Source organism: Carlito syrichta, unplaced genomic scaffold, assembly GCF_000164805.1.
Source record: "Carlito syrichta isolate Samal-C Ts95f unplaced genomic scaffold, Tarsius_syrichta-2.0.1 Scaffold308316, whole genome shotgun sequence".
Classification (NCBI taxonomy): Eukaryota; Metazoa; Chordata; class Mammalia; order Primates; family Tarsiidae; genus Carlito; species Carlito syrichta.
This window is the reverse complement of record NW_007252412.1, coordinates 21638-43040: the sequence shown is the minus strand read 5'-3', so window position 1 is coordinate 43040 and position 21403 is coordinate 21638. Positions and strand designations below refer to the sequence as shown.

The 21403-nt window shown below is 37.6% G+C and overlaps 1 protein-coding gene across 1 annotated transcript in view; it reads left to right on the top strand.

Moving 5' to 3' along the window:
* Positions 1 to 18659, top strand: part of CCDC192 (coiled-coil domain containing 192) — a gene marked incomplete at its 3' end in the record, with an annotated part of 177818 nt that extends 159159 nt beyond the window's left edge. The window contains 1 exon segment of the mRNA XM_021716216.1: positions 18527 to 18659. Coding sequence (XP_021571891.1) covers positions 18527 to 18659 — 133 coding nt within the window.
* Between the last annotated feature and the right edge of the window lie 2744 nt (positions 18660 to 21403).

The window sequence follows — 21403 nt, the reverse complement described above, 5'->3', positions numbered from 1 at the left end:
CTCATGTGATTTGCTACCTAGGCAATGCTATTTGTCAACCTCAGTCTTGTTTATACTTGAATGACTTCCTCCTTTTACCCTCTTCTTCCTAACCTGCTTAATTTATTAATATTTAAGACACAGCTCAGGCAATATCTTTTCTAGGAAATCTTTCTTGAATCTCCAGTCTCAGCTCTGTGCTCCCAAACACCCCCTAAAACCTGACATAAACCATCATATTATAATTTTATTATATATCTGTATCTCTTACAAGAAAAAAAATCTTCCAAGGAAAAAGGTTGTGCTTTATTTATCTTTGCTTTGTTTACCCACCATCTGACTTAGAGCCTGGAGCATAGTACATACTCAATAAATGTTGACCTGACCTAAAGTATTAATAATCTCAGAAAATCAAACTCTTTCTAATGAGTTATATTATCTCTTAAAATTTTATCTGCTTTGGAAAGTTTAACCTAGTGAGAAAAACATTCAAGTCTTAGGCTAAAAAGTTTTTCAGAGATTATGTGCTTGGAAAATTGGGGTCAATTCAATAGAAATATTCAAATCTTGTTAAATGCCCACTTGGCTTTCTCAGGTTAAATACAACTTGTAGCAGAATTTTCTTTATCTAACTTTATAAGTTTTCCCCCGCTTTATCATATATAATAACAATAAAAGTCCCATCCAAAAGCAAAGAGTCTTATTGAGAAAAATAATAGAGAAGTGATTAGTTATAATAATTTATTTTCTTGAAAATATGTACAATGTGACACCAGTTTTGACAGTAAAAGTTCACCGAAACAGTATAAATGACCCAAGATTAGTTAGCAACTATACTTTTCATTAAGACTTTCCAGATAAATCAAGATTCTTTCTTTTCATATATTAGAATAGTAGTTGAAGATCCCATAAGGTTTCCCCCCAACAACAGACAAAAATTCAGTTAGTCAGCAAAGATCCTTGAAATTTTTTATGCCACAAAAGTGACAGGTTTTCTTTGTATTTCATAGGGTGTGTTTGAGAGTTAACTATATACAGGGATTAGCAAGGGATTTAAAGCATTTAAGAAGCATGGGTTACTTTTTTTAACATCTTGGATTACTTTTAAAATAAAAAAATAAACTATACATTTAAAGCTAAAAAAAGGATTTTCTTAAAGCTTTCTTTCTGTTGTCTCTCATACCTCACTTTGAACATTTAAGGTTCAAAGCATTTAAACTGCACGAGTTAATTCATCCATATGTAAACCCTGAGGTGGTTTAAAAATTCCATTTGGTATTTGGAGAAAGTGAGCATCAAGGTATTTGCCTCAGATTACTCTGTTGTTGATGGAGTTAGGAAAAAAATTTCCTGCTAGATTTCTTTGAAGCTTATAAAAATCACTGAAATAACGTTGAACAATGCAGAGAGTGTAAAAACAGGTACAATTTTTGTTAGCTGTTTTGAACTGCAAGGAGTTTGAAGGGAGTTGTTGATGGGAAATAAGAATCAGAAGGACTGAGGAATTTTTCTCCAAGTCAGAGAGGGAAGGGTGCTAATGTTTTTAATGACTTGTTGCAGTTGGTGCTTTGATCACTATCACTTTGTATTTGGCCTAAGAAATAGGCTGATATATTCCACAAATTTCTTAACTGCACTGCTGTATTTATTATTTCAAAAACCTTCAATTCCTTTATTTCATCTAATTTATTCCTCTCTAAAGTTCAAATTGGTCTTCTACAGAAAAATGGCAGGCATGTTACATGGACCAAGTTCCCATAGAATCCTCCCCTATCTGCAACTTTCTGGGGTTATTGCTGTCCCTAGTCCTCCAACACACATTCATGTTTGCCTAAGCACCCTCATGTATACAAGCATATACTTATCCACAAGGACACTCATACAGTGTTTGTGACCTGCACCTGGCTTTTGCCACAGATAATCTTCCAATTAACCTTTAAAATGTTTTAGAACCAATCAGAAAGCTTAAAAACCAGACTGGAGTCCATGTCCAAACTTTCCCAAATTCTGGTTGAGTAGCATTGGAGACAATCTCGAGCAAGTGTATTTTATAAAAACTTCTTAGATAGAGCTGATGTGCAGATGCAAACTCGAACAAAAAGAAAAGCCCTGGCACCTTGTTTTTCAAAAGAATAGATGAAGGAAAGAGGTTAATTACTGAATTAGCTTGTCTGATGGCAATCTTCTCCTGTGTATTTATTTTTTAATAGCCATTAGATGTTTATAAACATTAACCTATATTTAGGTTCAGACTAGATCTGTCTGTTATTGCGGTTTTGCATTTCCAAATAAAAGAATTGTCAGTCATGGTGACAGCAGTAGAAACCTTTCCTTTGTTAAAAACAGACAAACAAACAAACAAAAATGGGAAGAAGGCTCTAGGTCAAACATTAAAGGAACACCTAGTTTAGAAATCTGTAGTGGAAATTGCCCTAGTAGAATAATGAGATCTGAGATGGCTTCTAAACGTCTTGCCACTTTAGGATCAATATACCTGATTGTAATAATACCAAAAGCAAATAAGAATGAAATTTTTAATTAAGAGATATAAGAGTGTTAGTTAATGTTGAAAAAGACAAGGATTGTAATCATTGTACAACCATGACCACTACTTCAATAAATGTCTTCCTCACAATAGCCAAAGGGTAGAAACAACCCAAGTTTCTTTTGATGGATGAATGGACAAACGAAATGTGACCTATACATACTATGGGATTTTATTCAGCCTAAAAAAGGGAAGAAAATTCTGATACATGCTACAACATTGTTGAACTCTGAAGACATTATGCTTAATGAAATAATCTAATCAAAATGGCGAAAACTGTATGGTTCTACCTACATGCAGTACCTAGAACAGTCAAGTTCATAAAAATTAGAATAGAAATTAATATCAAGTAGAATTGTAGTTGCCAGAAGTTGTAAAGAGGGAGATATAGGGAGTTGTTGTGGCCATAGAGTCTCAGTTTTGCAAGATGAACAAGTTCTGAAAATTGGTTGCACAATAATGTGCCTACACTTGACACTACTTAATCATACACTTGGAAATGGTTAAGATGGCAAATTTGATGTATGCTTTTTTTCCCCAACACAATTAAAAAAAAAGAAGAAATGTCTTCCAATCGAAAAGTCAAATTCATTTGTGACTCAGAACAATGATATTGTCAGTTTAGATAAGGCACTGTAACTTGAAATTGGAGCAAGTGGAAGTCAGTTTTGACTTTGACACATAATATTTGAGCAAAATTTGAGTATATTATTCATGTATTCATTCATTTAGAAAGTCAAAAGGTATTTATTTCTTGCCCATCTATTGAGCTTTGGTTTCACAGAGGCTTGGCTGGTCCTGCGTCAGCCTCACTCTTATGTAGAGAGAATCAGATTCAGACCATGGTGTCCCAAGGGTGTATTTCTGGGACCAAATATTTCCATATCTGAGTGGTCTCCTTTCAGGTCACTGTTGTTTCTACTATTACAAAGGATGATCTACAAGTTTGAGTCTAAACCAAAACTGATCAAATATGCTCCTTTGAGTCTTCTGGGTCAGAAGCATAACAGGCAACTCACTAAGTTGGAAAATTCTTAATATTTTCTTAATGAACAACTCATATGATTATCCCTAAATCTTATAGTCTCAAGTTCTGGGAAGTTGTGACATCACAAGTTACTAGTGAGGCATGAGCCAAGTCACATGTCCCCTCCCTACTGCTATTCTTGCATATCTCAGAGATGAGAGTATATTGATAGGAACAGGTTTCGACATCTACCATCCAGGATGCTAAGATCTGCTTGGGAGTCCAGATTCATATGCCATCTTTTCAGTGCTAGATTTGTAATGGTATTAGAGAAGGCACCTGCTAGAGAGTGAATTAACAAGAGAGACAGATTCTTAAGTCCAACAAAACCAAGGTATAATCTGCATTTGATGACTTGTTATATAGAAAGGACATTTGCTTGGACTTGTTAAAATACACAATCTGAAACTTACTAATATCTCTATAGTAAAGATTCATATCACTAGCACATCTCTCCCTTCCCCCTCTGACTCTTTACATGCTATTCACAATATCAAGTGCTCCCTTTATTGCGTATGCCTTGGTAACTTTGCTTTGCATACATATAACCCAATTCACATGCAACAGCAGATTCTGAAATTACACTTTTGTTCTAAGGATTATTAAAAATAACTATATAACTCAAAATATTCTTATTTCCTCACCTATGTGGATTCATGACATGAACAAAAATCTTCTCTAAATAGTAGAGAAGGATTAGACAAAAAAAAAAAGATAACTAAAGTCACAGCTAGAATGTTGAGTACAAGAAATTAAACCAGATTTAGTTTGGAAATTCTGTGTAATATTCATTCCATTTCCCTAAGTGCTAAACTCTCTTCCCACAGAGAAGAGTTGACATCTTATATAAAGATGTTTTCAGGTTATTTCTTCCATCACCTCTAAAAGTTTAGGGTATAGGTCCCAGTGGTCAAGGAGGAGATGCAGGAAAGCTGAAGACATGAAGCTAATGATTGTCAGACTCCAAAGTTTGAGGATGATGTTTCAATATTGGAAACATTCTTTCCTTGTCACAAATGGACACAGACTACAATGTCACCCCTACTAGATAAAATGTCTTCAGTACACATTCATAAAGTAGTATAAATGTGAATAGAGTGGGGAGAGACTATAAAATATGTTTGCAGTAAGAACCACAAAGTGACCTTGTCTCATAGCTTTTGGGCAAATTAACTTGAAGGTAGTTCAGCTTTGATCATTGGGTTATATAAATAGTTCTCAAGACTGTATGTTTTAATTTAGTTGAAAAGCAACTATCTTCTTTGCTTTGTGCCTATAGCACTCTGAGGAACTTGGTTTTTCTAACTAAAGGACAGAAGAGTGTTTTAGTGGCATTTGCTGTCCCCTCTGAGGTTCTTCTTTTTTTTTTTTTAATGATTTTTTCCCCCTTTATTACAGTCAATAGCTGAGAAGGAATTGAGAAGAGACAAACCAAGAAAAGAGAACTTTCAGGATAGCAATAATAACAACTGTTGAACACTGAGGTTCAAGATGAGAGTACTTGGTCTCAGCATATTCAAACTGTATTTGGCCTGTGGCTTAATAATACTAAGTGGTTGTGATTTCCCCAAGGAAGAAAACATCTACTTCATCCATTTATTCTAACTACTTATATTGTCCAGTTAGTTTGATATTCAGTGAATATTCTCTTTCAAGTAAAAGAGTCAAAAATGAAAAACATATTTTAAGGTAGGAGCCAGGTTTGATGCTTTAATTTCTGGTAATTTCTCCATATGCATCTAAAAGTTCTTAGTCAAATTAATTGTCAAATGTTGCTTTGCATGCGTGTGATGAGAAATTTTTAATTTTTTAAGTGAAAATTTGAGATTCTTGTTTCTATTACACTATTTTTAGTTCCAGGCGTATACTAAATTAAATCAATTGAAAAATTTAAAAATTGACCATTACTCATTTAGTCACAACTATAAAATATTCAACTTACAGATATTACTGTAAAACCACATGCTTGGGTGATTCATTGCCAAGAAACATTTATTGTCTCAGAAGTTCTACTTATAATGAATGAAGATTCTAAATAATATTAGTAACACTATTAACAAACATTATGCCACTTGGCAATTTTCAAAAACTTCACCCACACACCCTCTTATTTTTAACACAGGAATCACATATTTATATGAGATCAGGTTTATTTCATTTTAGACCTAGACATTTCTGCTGTAAAACTGGTTCAACTCTGTCATAAGAAAACTAAAGATTTGTAAACATTGTGTCTTTTGGGAAGATAATATGTATTGCAGAAAGCTTCTCACTTTACTGCTTTCTCTAATTTCTCTTGTACAGTGGACATAGCTATTTAATGCTGCGGGAACATCATTTTTCCTCTTATGATAATTTTCTTTTTCTCTACTTGTATTTCTTTATCATTTGTAAAGTTATTTTAAGGCCAGCTCTTACACCTACTGAGTTTGTATCCCATGTAATTTTACTGTTTTTAGGGCAGAGTGAGATGCATGAATGGGAAATAATTATTTATCCTTACTTTATTGGGAAGGTTAATTCGATTATTTTTACTCCACCAGAACCCCTAAAGGTGACTTAGGCACATTGGTGCTTTAAAATCTCAATTTTTCCAGTCTTTGAACACATGCCTTTGCTTTATGATTCAAGATAAGTCACAGATGGCCAATAGCTGCTAATTTTCTTCCAGAAGGCAGCCTAAATGAAGTTCAAGGGGAGCAGAGAAAGAAACAAGTATCTGCCCAATTGTAAAGTTATTACAGAGAAAAACTCTTCATTATTTTGTAATCATGTTAGAGGAACTTAGCAGCACTTTTGCTAAGCAGGTGTGGGAAATTTTTTTCACCACTTAAAAATTCTACCCTCTCTGGTTTCTGTGCTCTTCCATCCATGTCACTTCTTAAAGCTGATGCCAAAGATACCAACACCTGTAGAGGCGGGGCTGAGAAACTGAAATTGCTTCATATACAGCTTTGGCCTTTTAGGCACTCTCTGTCCCCAAGGGGAATTGGACTGGAAAGCAGCTTCTCACGGGCCCTGCTAGGTGTGACAATGTACTTCTCTCTCTGTTTTCAGGGTGTGACTTGAGATCGTAAGACCAAGAAGAAGATCTGGCTTTCACAGGCACTAATTACATTTTCTTTTTTAAAAAATGTGAATTTTTCCCCATTTTTATTTTATATTTAGGGGATGCATATGCTTGCTCATTTCATAGACATATTATGTAGTGGTAGGGATTGGGTCTCAGTTGGTCCATTCCTCAGATAGCAAACACTGTAATCAATATGTAATTTCTAAACCCTAATTCCTCCCACCTTTCCCATTTTGAGTGTCCCCAGTGTCTATTTCCATTTTTAGCGACTATTTGGCTCCCATACGTGAGTGAGAACATGTGGTGTTTGGTTTTCAGTTTCTGAGTCAGTTCACTTAGGATAATAATCTCTAGCTCCATCCATGTTGCTGCAAAAGATATGATTTTATTCTTTTTCTTTTTTATGACTGTGTAGTATTCTATGGTGAGGGTGTGTGTGTGTGTGTGTGTGTGTGTGTGTGTGTGTGTGTGTGTTCTTTATCCAGTCAATTATTTCTTGGTGGGCACTTAGGTTGGTTTCTTGATTTTGCTATTGTGAATAGCATTACATTAAACATATGAGTACAGGTCTCTTTTTAATATATTGATTTATTTTCCTTTGGGTAGATCCTTAGTAGTGGGATTGCTGGGTCAAATCGTTTTTGATTTTTCAAAATAAAAAAATCATTTCAAAGTGATTTTTCTTTGAGAAATGTTCATACTGTTCTCCATAGCAGTTGAACTACTTTACAATTCCACCAACAGCGAATGAGTGGTCCCTTTTCTTTGCAAACATGCCAACATCTGTTGTTCTTTTACTTTCTAATAATAGCCATTCTGACTGATGTGAGATGATATCTCATTGTGGTTTTAATTAGCATTTCTCTCTTTGCATGACCTGCTTGAGCACCCAGTTTTGTCCTTTGCTGTTTAGCCAGAATTACAAAAAATTATTTATTGTATTATAGGCTCTTTCTTTCTCAAAAATCCTGATTATTAGTCTGATTAATGCATATTGAGTAAGAAAGATGAGGCAACATTACACAAAGAACATGCAAGCAGAATCCCCTTAATATCAGAAATGTTTTTTGTTTTTACATTAAAATATGACATATAGTATAATGATCTATAAGAGCAAGTTTGCCAAAAGACATTGATCTGACTTATTTCTTTCAAGTTAGCAAGAGCTCAGTTGCCTAGACCTTTCTAGCAATTTCCTAGACCTTTCTGCTGATCTATATGTACTATACAGAGAGATCTGAGTCCAGTTCCTCCTGGTTCTCTGTGTAAAGAAGTCTTTAAGACAAGGCTGCCTGCCTAGAGTCCTGCTACTTGAGATACTGGAACCTTAGACTTGAAAAATCTTAGATATCACTCTGGGTTTCAATCACACACCCATTCCATTTTTCTTCAGTTCTTATGGCTCAGTTAACAGCATAATGCGGTGGATTAGCAGGACGTTACTGAGACAAGGAGTCAAAAAGCCTGACTCTGAGTTGTTTCTTATAGCTTTGTTAGTTGTAAACTTAGGCTAATTATTTTTTCTCTGCTTTTTCAATTACATCTTCAAAATGCTGGACAATTTAACCTCTAAGAGTACATCCCATTCTGTGTCATCTAAGATTTGATGATTCTGACTCTAATTCATAATAAGGGATCAAGCCCATGGCTTTAAGTCTTCATGGTCAGAAATTAAACACTGCTCTCACTTGCTTCAGAAATGGATTTCTCTTATCCAAACTCTCACAATGTAGGACACTGGATAGGACGTCGAGGCATGCATAGCATAGTGATGAAAGGCACAGTCTGGAGACAGACTGCATGGATTTAAATTGTGACTCCCTGTTTCACTTTGGGGAAGCTACTCTGTCTCAGTATTTGCATCTAAAAATGAAATTATTAATACTCCTACTTCATTGGGTTGCTATAAAATTGAATGATATAAAGTTCTCAGAACCATGTCTGGCATATTGTAGGTGGTCGATAACTGTCAGCTTCTCTCTGGAATATTCTGAGTAATGGCCTCCATACCACATGCAAGGGAGGGAAGCATATTATATATTAGGGCAAAACATTCCAATTTTTTTAACAACTCTATTATTAGAAAGTTCTATCTTATCATCAGAGTTTGTTACAAGTGTAAGATTATCTCTTTATCTTGTACAGATTTGTAGTTTCTTTTAAATAAACACAGGTATTCTGGAAAGAAGAGCATCTATTGGCAAACTCCACTTCTGTCCCTAAGAACTATTTATCCCACAGAAGGAAAGAACTGAGACTTGGCTCTAGCTATAGGCAAAGTCTTTCCCTATCATGAGTCAGGTTGTTTGTTTAATTACTGGAATTTTTTTCTTTTGATTAGACATCCCAAATCTTTTGGGTTTGTTGAGAAATTAAAATAGATTTCCATAGCATTTTGTGACATAAAATAAGGTGAGTTGGGACTCATATGGGAGGGCTACTACAAAGTACTAAAAGGTGTCAGCTCTGATTTCTAAGATCTGATTTTCTTAGTCATGAAGGCTGTATCAGCAGTCATGTAGGGTCAGATCCTTTGTCAAGGTTATGATAAGTACTAAGGGTTTGTGTATTAACTAATTCCCCATGACCTTATCAATGGAAATAAGATTAAATAAGATAAATTTTTCATATATGATTGTTTTTCATTCAAGACACTTTGTAAGAAAGATTTGTCTGATTCATTCTTTGTCAATTCAGATGATTCAATGGAATGGTCACAATTGCCAGAAACAATTCGGGATACTCTGATGAGAGATACTAAGGGGAAAGAAAGACACCTGGCTCAGATTGCTTTGGTTGGGTTCATCAAATATTTCTTTTTATTTCTAGGTTCTCTAGAGATGTCATGGCATTCCATGCAATAAATGCCTCACCATCACACTCCGAAGCTACTCTTTAATAATCAAGCCTGTTATATTGTCCTTCTAGGTTACCTTTAAGCAACTTAAAAATTTAATGGTGGTATTGATTTGTAAAGACTTACGTTGCTGTTGAAAGGAAATATCAGCATATAGAATCAAAAGACCTTAGTCAAGTCCACTTAACTATTTACTCACTGTATGACCCAGGATAAGTTCATTTGAACTCTCCGGTAGCTCAGCTTTCTCATCCACATAGGAGATAGTAGCATGGATGATAGTGGAAGTGTAGGTTAAAAATTGTGATGCTTCGGTGGGGGTAGACTCAGGGTGAAAGGCTCCCCAAATCAAATGCTTGTTATAGACTGGAAAAGACACACATGACACATATTTGACATCACTGGAAATTTAGGATATTTTCCTAAGTATATTTTAATTATAAAACTAAATAAAACATGTAAAATTGATTTTTTTTTTTTTTTGAGTTGGAGTTTCACTCTGTCACCCAGACTGGAGTACAGTGGCTGCTCTGTCACCGCAGCCTCGACTTGTGGGCTCTGGCGATCCTTCCGTTCAGCCTTTCCAAGTAGCTGGAACTACAGGTGCGTGCTACCACGCCCGGCTAATTTTTTTGATTTACTGTAGAGATGAGGTCTCGTCAAGTTGCCCAGGCGGGTCTCGAACACGCAGGCTTAGGCAATCCACTCATCTCAGCCTCCCAAAGCATGGGATTACAGGCTGAGCCACCAAGCCCAGCTGTGAAATTGATTTTTAAGCCACCTTGTATCCAAATGCTACTATCACTATTATAAGTTTCATTATTAATCTTGGGCTATTAGAAGAGAAATGCAAGTAGAAACCTACCTAAATCATCTGTATTCAAATCAAATTATCCTATACATCCTTGTAGTGAGCATTTTGCCAGTGGCCATCTGGAGACAAAACCCCTGTCTTTGTCATGAATGCTCTCTGAAGGGTGGTGGGATGGACAGGGTAGATTTGAGACAAAGTGGGAAGAAGCCCTTCCCTGGCAGACCCAAGAGAGCTGCTGTGGGGAAGAAGAGACAAGACCTTGGCATGCTCCTCATATCATTCCATGTCTGGGCATCAGGCCAGCTCTGGAGGCAGATTGGATTAAGGCTATTTGCATGTCTGTTTTCAGGACATTAAGTTAAGTTTTGCCTACCTACACAAAACGAGGAGGAGACCAGTGCAACCATGCAGAAAACCTAATTTTTAAAAAAAGAAAGAGGAGACAAAAGTCTTGCTTTCAATTAAGTACAAATATTATTTTCTGTTAAGTGTGACACAAACATCCTTAGGAAAGATTCCTTAGTGTTCTAGTGAAGAGTGGAAACCTTTTCCTATGTATTTCAATGAATAATGATAAAAACAGAAAGACATAACTCCTATCTTGCAAGCATAGTACTGGGTACTGTCATTTCTATGTTATGTCACTGGATTCCCTCTATGAAATGAGATCTAAGGCTTTGACATGTCATGTGCCGGGCCCAGTTTCTCATGGTCAGTAAGTGGCAAAGCCCAGCCTTGGAATCCAAGGCTATGATTCAAAGTGGAGATGCCCAGAAATTTTAAACAGTGCTGGCAACTTGGTGTCAAAACTATGCTATAAATAGTTCCCTGGTTATGTCTAATTCTTATTGACTTAGTATAATACAAGCCATTCAGCAATATGATACGGATAGATATTTCCTTTTCAAAACATTGCACAAATACATGATTTCCTCCCTTTTTCCACCCTGTAGAAGGAGTAGGAAAAGAGCAGGGTAATAGGAATTTATTCCCAGCTATAAAGCCTTCCTATCCTTTCAGTAATCACCAAGGAAGGTTCCTAGTTACTAAGGAGACCATAACAGACGCCATTCAACTCAAGTACAACACTTGAGTTGCCTGGCTAGTAAATGCCAAAAAAGCAAAGGAAAATATTATTGTTGCTGAAATCATTTGATGTCTATGACTAATAAAAAACATGTTGGCAAGTTGAATCATTTGAAATGCCCAAAGGGCTTGGTTAAAGCTATGAATTAATAGCATACAGCAGTTCTGTCTGGAGAAAAGAAAAAAAGAAAAAAAAAAGACAGAGTCTCAACAGAAACCTTGGGATATCAATCTAGGTCTTGTATTTAATTTAAATTTAATTTTCCCCTCCCCTTTCCCTGGTAAAATTTTTACATTTTGAGTTACACTGTCATTGAATTCTAAGGAACCCACAGGCCTTCTTGGCCTTCTTATCCAATATATTTATGATACCAGAATTATCTTTAAAGTGTCCCTGATAACTGAACTAGCCCTAGAGACTTCAAGATCTTCGGTGTCCATTCATTCATATGCTGTGCTACTCAGGGAGCTGGAGAAGGCCAGGGGTGGAAAGAGTTGGGGGAAGTCCAAACTCCAATGACCAGGTCCTCAAGGTCACTAAGGGCCTGTCTGAAGATGTTCATCCAGTCCTTGCTTGCTTGTTCCCAGAACAAGAGGTCTTGGCCAAGACCCAACCTATCTTGTTTTAGATAGAACTCTGATTGTTGGAGAGTGCTTTCACATGCCAAAATCTGCCTCCTCGTGTTTTTTACCCATGTTCTCAATGATATCTCTAGAATGACACTGATTCAGCTTGCTCTCCTCTTGAGTAGTCTTTTAGATAATTAAAGTTAACTGTCATGACTGCCCTGTACATATACTGTCTTCTCCAAGCTGAATAGCCTCAATTTGTATCTCAGATTATAAGGTAAATATATTACTACTACAGATAGATAGATAGATAGATAGATAGATAGATAGATAGATAGATAGATAGGTAGATAGACAAAACATATAATCACCATAACAAAAAAACAAAAAATGGTTTGGAAACTGAATATTTTTCAGTTCAATTTTTAACTAGAAAGTTGAAATTATTAACTGATATCAAGTAGCATTGTGTCTGTCCATTGAGTTCCTGCATTCTCCAAACAGAATCAAAATGGAAATGTAACTTGGTAAGAAATTTTTTTTTTTTTTTGAGTTGGAGTCTCACTCTGTCACCCAGACTGGAGTGCAGTGGCTGCTCCCAGCCACCGCAGCCTCAACCTGCTGGACTCCGGCAATCCTTCCTCCTCAGCCTTCCGAGTAGCCGGAATTACAGGCGCGCACTACCACGCCCGGCTGATTTTTGATTTATTGTAGAGATGAGGTCTCGCTGCCCAGGTGGATCTCGAACCCGCGGGCTCAGGCAATCTATTCACCTCAGCCTCCCAAAGTCGCGGGATTACAGGCTGAGCCACTGAGCCCGGTGGTAAGAAATTTTTTCAGTGACAGACACCATGCCAGCTCCCAATGACGGTCCATCAATCCTTACCAAGCTGAATTTATTTTTTCTTTTATTTACCATCAATGTGTACTTTGAAAAGAGTTTCTAAAAAAGTACATATCTGCATATGAATAGTTGTGACATGATCTGAGAATCTGATTGCCATCTATTGAGAATTAAGGGAATAGAAATATAAGCAAACTAAATCTGAAATTCTTTCTCCCTCAATATCTTATAATAACAAATTCTGAACATATAGAAAGGTTTACATCATTTTGTAGTAAACAACCAATAATTCAACAGATAGATTTTACGGTGCACATTTTGCCATCTTTGATTTATCACATATCTATTTGTTTCTCTCTTAACCCATCTTAGTTTTTATTTAATTTGTTAACTTATTTATTTTGAGTCAGGGTCTCACTCTGTCACCCAGACTGGTGCAGTAGCACAATCATGGCTCACTGGGCTCAGATGATCCTTCTGCCTCAGCCTCTCAGGTAGCTAGGAGTACAGGCGTGTACCACAATGCCCAGCTAATTATCTGATTTTTTGTAAAGAGGAGGTCTCACTATGTTGGTTAGACTGGTCTCAAACTCTTGGGCTCAAGCGATCCTCCTGCTTCAGTCTCCCAAAATGCTGGGATTACAGGCATGAACCACTGCTACCCCGTCTCCCGTCTTAGTTTTTTGTCCATTTCAGTGCAACTTGCATCGGTACACTTAATCCTTAACACTGCAACATGCATATCATTATTAGTCATTTTTTGATAGCCTAATTGGCACTTCCTTGTGAATCCCTCTTGCCATACTTTCCTTCATTCTTTCCATTTTCTCAGTTTTCATTTTTGTACACTTCTTCCCACTTTATATCTCCAAAGTTCTTAGTGATAAAAGAAAAGTGTAAAAATCTGAGCAAGGAACAATCTTTTTTTCACCAGGTGATTTTTATTGCCGTTACAGACTGAGAAGTACTGCTTTAACCCAGTGGTTCTCAAAATGTAGCACCATAAACTAGCAGCAACAATATCACCTGGGAACCTGCTATAAATCCACACTCAGAACTTGCCTCAGACCTGCCAAATTCGAAATTTCAAGGAACAGTCTTAAAGTAGGAAAGGGATTAGCATAACTGGAAACTGCTGGGGGCGGGGGAGACCCACAGAACATCTACAAGGGTACCTGATCTTAAACTAGGCAAAGTGGGACCAGAGGGAGGCCCAAACTTTACCTGTATGATGACCACTTGTACACCTAATCCTGAATTGTACCTCACATCTTTAAAATAAAAGTAGGAAAGGTCACGCTAGGGCCTCACAGTTGCCATCACTTCAGGCCCAGGATGGCAAGGGCTCTCATGCACAAGCTGACCCAAACCAACTCACGAGAGAGAAGTGTATATTAGCATGCTAACTTCACAAGTTATCACAAGAAACACAGCTGTCAAGTACCCCAGCATATTTCTTGATCAGCTCAGTCTCTCCCTGAATGAATCCACATGGCAGGCCAAATTATGAAGGTTGTTAGTAAACAGGAACTCAGAGACAGGGAATTTGATAGAAGGTTTTAGTGGCCTTGAAGTGGAGATCTTTTCAGCACTGGTGTTTCAACTGCTGGCCAACACAGTGCCTGACACACAGGGGATGCTTCACAATAATGAATACAATGATAAAATGAGTATTAAATACTAACTACCTCTGTGCAGGAACTGCCATGGAGGCCAGGCACCTGTGTTGTGGCTCAGAGTACCTCTCACCTGCACTGTGCTGGGTGAACTCTACCAAATTCTAACTTGCAAATCCCTTTAAAGAACTTCCATTATTACCATTCTTCTTTTAGTAACACATTTAGCCATGTTTATTTCATTAATTAAGCTTTAGTGAAGCCCTGATCTTTCTGCTTTGGTCTAGAAGACAACCTTTCTTTAAAATAGAAGATCTGTGTCCATTTAATTCCATAGTTGATAAATTGATTATATTGATTTTAATCTGAAAAAGGAGAGGGATTCCCTTCTGCCTGAGTATACTCCCTCCAGAGGTCAGGGAAGACTATGCTCTTCCCTAGTAAGCAAAAACCATTTATTTTCCTATCTCAAGATTTATGTCTGATGAGAAACACTAGCTTGTTTTCTGGGCTTCCGAATTACCAGTCCACAAAGACTTGGCAAGGTGAGCATTTTAGTGGAGAGGCCTTTACACAAAAGCAACGCAGAAATGTAAATGTAGCACTTTTCAGGATAGATAGCCTCTCCAAAGTTCCAGATAAATCCAGTTTTGACAAATCAAATTCACTTTGAAATTCATAAAAGGACATTTTCAGTCATAGCACCTCAAGGTGAATCCTTTGGTTATGTAACAACGTCCTAATGTAGTTCTCCCGAAGGTTTATCTCTCAAAAATCAAATTCTTTTCTAGCAAACCATTCTTGTCCACTACTGCTTAAAAATCACTCTTACCCTTGATCCCTTCTTACCCTTGACACTTTCCCTATATACATACCATAGTAAGTATCTGTGAATGTCAGTATTTTGTGGTGGCATTACACATTTTAGGGTTTATTTGGAGGCAAACCATTATGGTGTTGAGGGGAAAATGACTCAGAATCAAGCCTCTTACTATTTCACACAAGTTTATGTACAAATTTGGGGGGAAAACTGATACTTTTAGGTATTATCACCTCAGTGGTAAATGCCAACTGGCAATTAGGGTTTTTCTCTAATTTCCTCTATTGTAAGCAACCAGCCTACAGGGTTTAGATCTAGAAAAAAATGCTTGGAGAGGCTAAAAGATACTATGATGTAGAGCAGGGATCCCCAACTCTCCCTCTCCCCAACCATACCCCCTCTGTCCATGGCCTGTTAGGAATCAGGCTGCACAGCAGGAGGTGAGCAACAGATCAGTTGGTTCCCAATATGGCCCAAGCTCAGCCTTCCATCAGATCAGTGGTGACATTAGATTCTCATAGGAGCACGAAACCTATTGTGAACTGTACATGTGAGGGATCTAGGTTGCATGCTCCTTATGAGAATCTAATGCCTGATGATTTGAGGTAGAAATGAGGTTGTGATGGGGAGTATTAGGAAGTTGCTGGGGAGCGACTGCAAATACAGATTAACAGTAGCAGTAAGGTTTGACTACACAGACCATAATAAGTCAATTGCTTGCAGACTTATATCAAAATCCTATCAGTGAGTGGTACAGCTGCATCTGGTGGCAGGCTTTAGGGTAGAATCTGACACTTATTTTAGTCCCCATGTGGCCCACTCATTATTTTATTTACCACTTCTGTGCATGCCTCTTTCCTACACTGGAAACTTGTCTCAGTCACAGTTTTGGTAAACCCAAAACTGAGTTTAAAAAAATATATATATATATATCACTGAAGAGCTTCTTTGAAAAGGGGGAAAGACCCAACAGTGAGACGGTAGAAGACTCTAAGACTACCAACAAAAATAAAGCTGCACTTAAAAGAAAGTACCAAGAGTCCTACTTAAATTACAGGTTCACTGCAACAGGCAATTCATATTCTCAAAGTCCATTTTGTATATTATGTGGCAACCGGTTATGCAAAAAACACATGAAACCTTCAAAACTGCTTCACAACATAGAGACCAAGTACCCCGTGCGTTAAAAGACAAGCCTTTGGAGTTTTACAAAAAATAAAAACAAGAACACAATGAACAGAAGCAATTATTGAAGACCATCACTTCATCAGTGTGTCTGCACTGAGAGCATCATTCTTAGTGGCTAACCACATTGCTAAGGCTAAGAAACCCTTTACTGTTGGTAAAGAGTGGATCCTGATTGCTGCTAAGGATATTTGTCGTGAGCTTTTGAAAGGTTGCAGTTTAAAAGGTGGCATGTGTTCCTCTTTTGGCTAGCACCATAACTAGACAAACTGATAAAATAGCATAGGATATTGAGGCACAGTCATTAGAGAGGATTAATGACCGTGGTATGCAATCCAGGTTGATGAGTCTACTGGTGTTGACAACAAGGCAATAATGCTTGTTTTTGTGCAATACATTTTCCAGGAAGATGTGCATGTTATGTGCACCTTTGTTGTCAAACAATAACATAGCTGCAGAACTATTCAAATCTTTGAATGATCACATATCAGGAAAACGGAAATGGTAATTTTGTGTCAGTATATGCACAGAGTGGCTAGTATGACTGGACAGCTTTCTGGTTTCACTACTCAGGTCAAAGAGGTCACTTCTGAATGTTAGTATATGCACTGTGTCATCCTTAGAGAAATGCTAGCGAGTCAAAAAAAAGTCACCTGAACTTAATAATGTTTTGCAGGGTATGATTACAATTATCAACCATATTAAAGTCTTTAAAATCCATGACCTCAGCTCATATCTGTTCATACAACTCTGTGAGCAGATGCATTCCAGAGTACACATCTTCTTGTATACACAGAAGTGAGATGACTTTCTAAAGGTAAATCACTGGCCAAAGTTTTGAGTTACAAGAGCCACTCCATAGATTTCTTTTAGAAAAAAAGTCATCACCGGCATCACCTTTCAGTGATACAGAATAGTTTGCAAAATTTGCTTACTTGTGTGACATATTCAACCTGCTCAATGAACTCCATCTGTCACTTCAGAGGAAAACGACAACTGTGTCCAAGTCAGCAGATAAAATGGCTATGTTTAAGACCAGACTGGAATTATGAGGATGACAAGTGAAGAGGGATTTTTGACATGTTTCAAACATTAGCAGAGATTTTGAGACTTCCTTCTCCCACCTGTGCATGATCACCTATCTCAGCTATCAAAGGAGTTTGAGCATTACTTCCCAACCACAAAAGACCCCTGAACTTGGAGGGAATGGATCCATGACCTATTTGTGAATAAGCCAGGTGAATCGACTTTGTCCATACTAGAGAGAAGATCAACTACTTGAGATTGCAAATGACGGTGGCCTTAAAAGTATGTTTGCGACAACTTCAAATGTCCATACATGCTGTATTAAAGTCAAGGCAGGCTATTCTGAGATTGCTACAAAAGCACTGAAAAGCTTGCTTCCATATCCAGCATCCTATCTTTTTAAAAATTTTATTAAATTTTATTTTATTATAGAGATGTGGGGTATAATTAAGGATTAATTAACTACACAAGTGGACTGCATACAGGTGAAGTTTGGACTTCCAACTGTCCCTCACTCCTCTACATCCTATATTTGTGAAGCAGGGTTTTCTGCAGTGAAAGCAACCAAAATGAGATTAGGGAGTAGACAGGACATGAACAACACACTTCGGGTGTCACTGTATCCCATCATCCCAGAAGGGGCCATCAGTTGCAGGAAAACAACCTCATGGCTCCCACTGATTCTCTATTATGGTGAATTATATAATTATTTCATTATATATTACAGTGTAATAAGAATAGAAGTAAAGTGCACAATATATGTAATGTACTTCAATCATCCTGAAATCATCCCTCCTGCCCTCCCATCCATGGAAAAATTGTCTTCCACGAAACTGGTCCCTGATGCCAAAATGATTGGGGACCGCTAATGTAGCAAGTAGGCTTTTAAGTTTGGAAAGTCAAATGCTCTGATAGGAGCACATTACACTCTGTTTCATAGACCTCAAACAGGACTCAATCTAGACAAACGGAAAATTTTGTATGTTTAAAGGCAGTATTTGTTCAGACATCATTAATTCCTTTTATTCTTTTGATGTATCTGTCCCTAGTGATGGAAACTTTTCTTTTTTTTTTTTTATTTAAGAAACTAAAGCCCAGAAAGAAAGTGAAAAAGCTACAAACTGATTTGGCAACAGCCAAGCAAGAGGCTGCCATCACAATCCTGGAACTCAATGAGTAGATAAAGACTCTATATAAATGAAAGCCAGCCCCTAGAGGTCAGTATTACCATGTGACAGTTACACAGTCCCAACATCCCGAGTGATATATATAGTTTTCTTAGCAACAAAGCAAAAAACAAGGCCACAGTGCTGGGCAGCACGCTGGTCCAGCAGCATGCCGGCCTGGCCTGACCTCCATTTGGTATGAATGGAGACAGCACATGGACTACTAACTTCAGTCTGGATTCACTTTCATCTAAAGAGAAGCAGAGAATGAATAAGTGGCTCATTAAGAGAAGGTCTTTGAGGTTAAAGAGCTGGACTGAAATAGATCTAAGAAGTGTCATTGGACAAGCTAGGTGTCAGTGAGGGAAGGGCAGGGCCTAAGAAGGAAGGCTGGCGCCTGCAGGGCTAGGATTCTGAAGTGGGGTGAGGAGCTCATCTGAAAGCACAGGCTGGTAGACTGGGCACGAAGAAGAGGGGTTTTTGTTGTTGTTGTTGTTGTTGTTGTTTTAAGCCAATGGGTTACCGAACCAGAAAAAAACAGGGAAGGCTGATTGGGAATGAAATCTGGGTAGTTCAGAAAATTTGTAATGACAACATTGGTTTTGGTTTTTTAAAAAGACTCCCCCCGCCCCGCAAAAAAAGAACTATAAACATTAGGAGAAGATTAAAAAACAAACAAAATAAAAAACAAAAACCTCAGATTGTTATCATTAGCAATAATATGGGTTAACATTTAATATTGTATATATGCCAGGCATTTTACTAAGCATTTCATGTGTATTTAATTCTCAGAATCACCTATGAGATAAGTACGAAATCCACAAGAATAAGCAGAGACTTGGACATGATCATTACTTTGCCCCACGTTAGACCCGTGCATACCCTTGGGCAGTCAGCCTCTGGAGCAGCAACTGATTTCCCAGTTTCAGTAGTCTAAGGGCATTTTCTCTCTGCTGTGTAGGAGCAATATCAAACCTCATTTCTGCCTAGTGGATCTCTTACAAAGTTGTGGCTTTCTGGGATGAATGTCTTCCTTTGATGTGTGGCACTCTTGCAAAGCCAGGAACATGTCATTGTTCTTGTCCCGGCTTCCTTTATTATTCATAAGTAATTCTGGAAAAAGAAGAGCAATGTGGAAACAAATGGAGGAGGAGGTAGGCGAGGTGGTGGCTTCTGAAAGACATTCCCAGCAATCTGACTACGTGGTAAAGCTTTTAATATGAAATTGGTTTCCATTTTCAGTTTTGAATAGTGCTTTCCTAGGGTCCAAATGGCTTGTAACACTGTCACCTTGAAACACATGCTGAAGTTCAATTTTTTTTCTCATTCAACAAAATAGCGTAAAGGCAGTTTATAAATTTGCTTTTATCATTATGAAAAACCTAAAAGAATGAAATCTGTCACAAAATATTATTCACTTAGAGGTTATTATTCTAAGGCATTGTAGCCAGATTTTCAACTGGTTGCATGATAAGAAACTGATAATGATTGTAGAGCACATTGGAGACAATTCTCCAGGTTCCCCTGAGAGAAGTTTTCAACTTTTCAACTGCTGTTTTTTTTTTTTGTTTGTTTTGTTTTTGAGTTGGAGTCTCACTCTGTCGCCCAGACTGGAGTGCAGTGGCTGCTCCTGGCCACCACAGCCTCGACCTGCTGGGCTCCGGAGATCCTTCCGCCTCAGCCTTCCAAGTAGCCGGAATTACAGGCATGCGCTACCACGCCCGGCTGATTTTTTGATTTATTGTAGAGATGAGGTCTTGCTGCCCAGGCGGGTCTCGAACTCGCGGGCTCAGGCAATCCACTCACCTCAGCCTCCCAAAGGGGCAGGATTACAGGCTGAGCCACCAAGCCTGGCTTCAACTGCTTTTTAAACCTAGTGCAAAAAATATTATTGCAAGATATCTAATTCTTGTTACTTTCACTTTAATGAAATATTATATTTACTATCTAATGACAGTTTTGTCTCTTGGATATTTTGGTAGTAAAAATTTAAGTCATACTGAGGGATCAGGACTCTAATGTTTAGGAGAGAGAAGAACAAATTAAATCCTATCTTTTCTTTTTTGTCTATTTTTTTCTCTATATTCTAGTTTGAAAAACAACCAGTATAGAAAAAGAAAAGATGTATTTATGAACAGATATACATTTAAAATTTAAATTAAGCCAGTCATTCTAAGGTTCATTCTGGATCAAAACAATGACTCCTTTTTGGACCTACATGTTGCTTCTCTTATTTGGTGGAGAAACTGAGTTAGTGGACTCACATATAAACTAAGATCTTAAATCACTATTTGCATATTTTTACTCTCCCATAAGCCTCATGCAGGCTTACTCTCAATCCAATAGTCCAGGAGATTGTCAGGACCATTGAAGCCCCCAAGTAACATTATCTGGCACACTCAGAGACCTTAGTCACTTTGTCCTGTCTCTCATCACTTCAAAATAAAGTTGAAAAGAGGTCCACTAATTTTAGCATGTGATGACCCTTATTTAACTACTTAGAGCTGACTTCCCATCTCACACTATACATAATTCTAGACATAAGAACTCCACTGCTTCCCTGGTTATCTTGTGTTATTTCAAATGTTTGTTTTGGGTTCTCAGATTTCTTTTTGCAAATGACAGATGCCCTAGTCATAATAAAGGAGAGAGGATGATTTATTGGCTCTTGTAAACAAACCAAGGGAGGGCATACCATTAGCCTTGAAGTTCAATGGATTCTGGGTCTCAAGTACTGTTGGGACATTCCGTGTCCCTCATCTATGCTTCTCTCTGCATTGAGAATTCATTTTTTC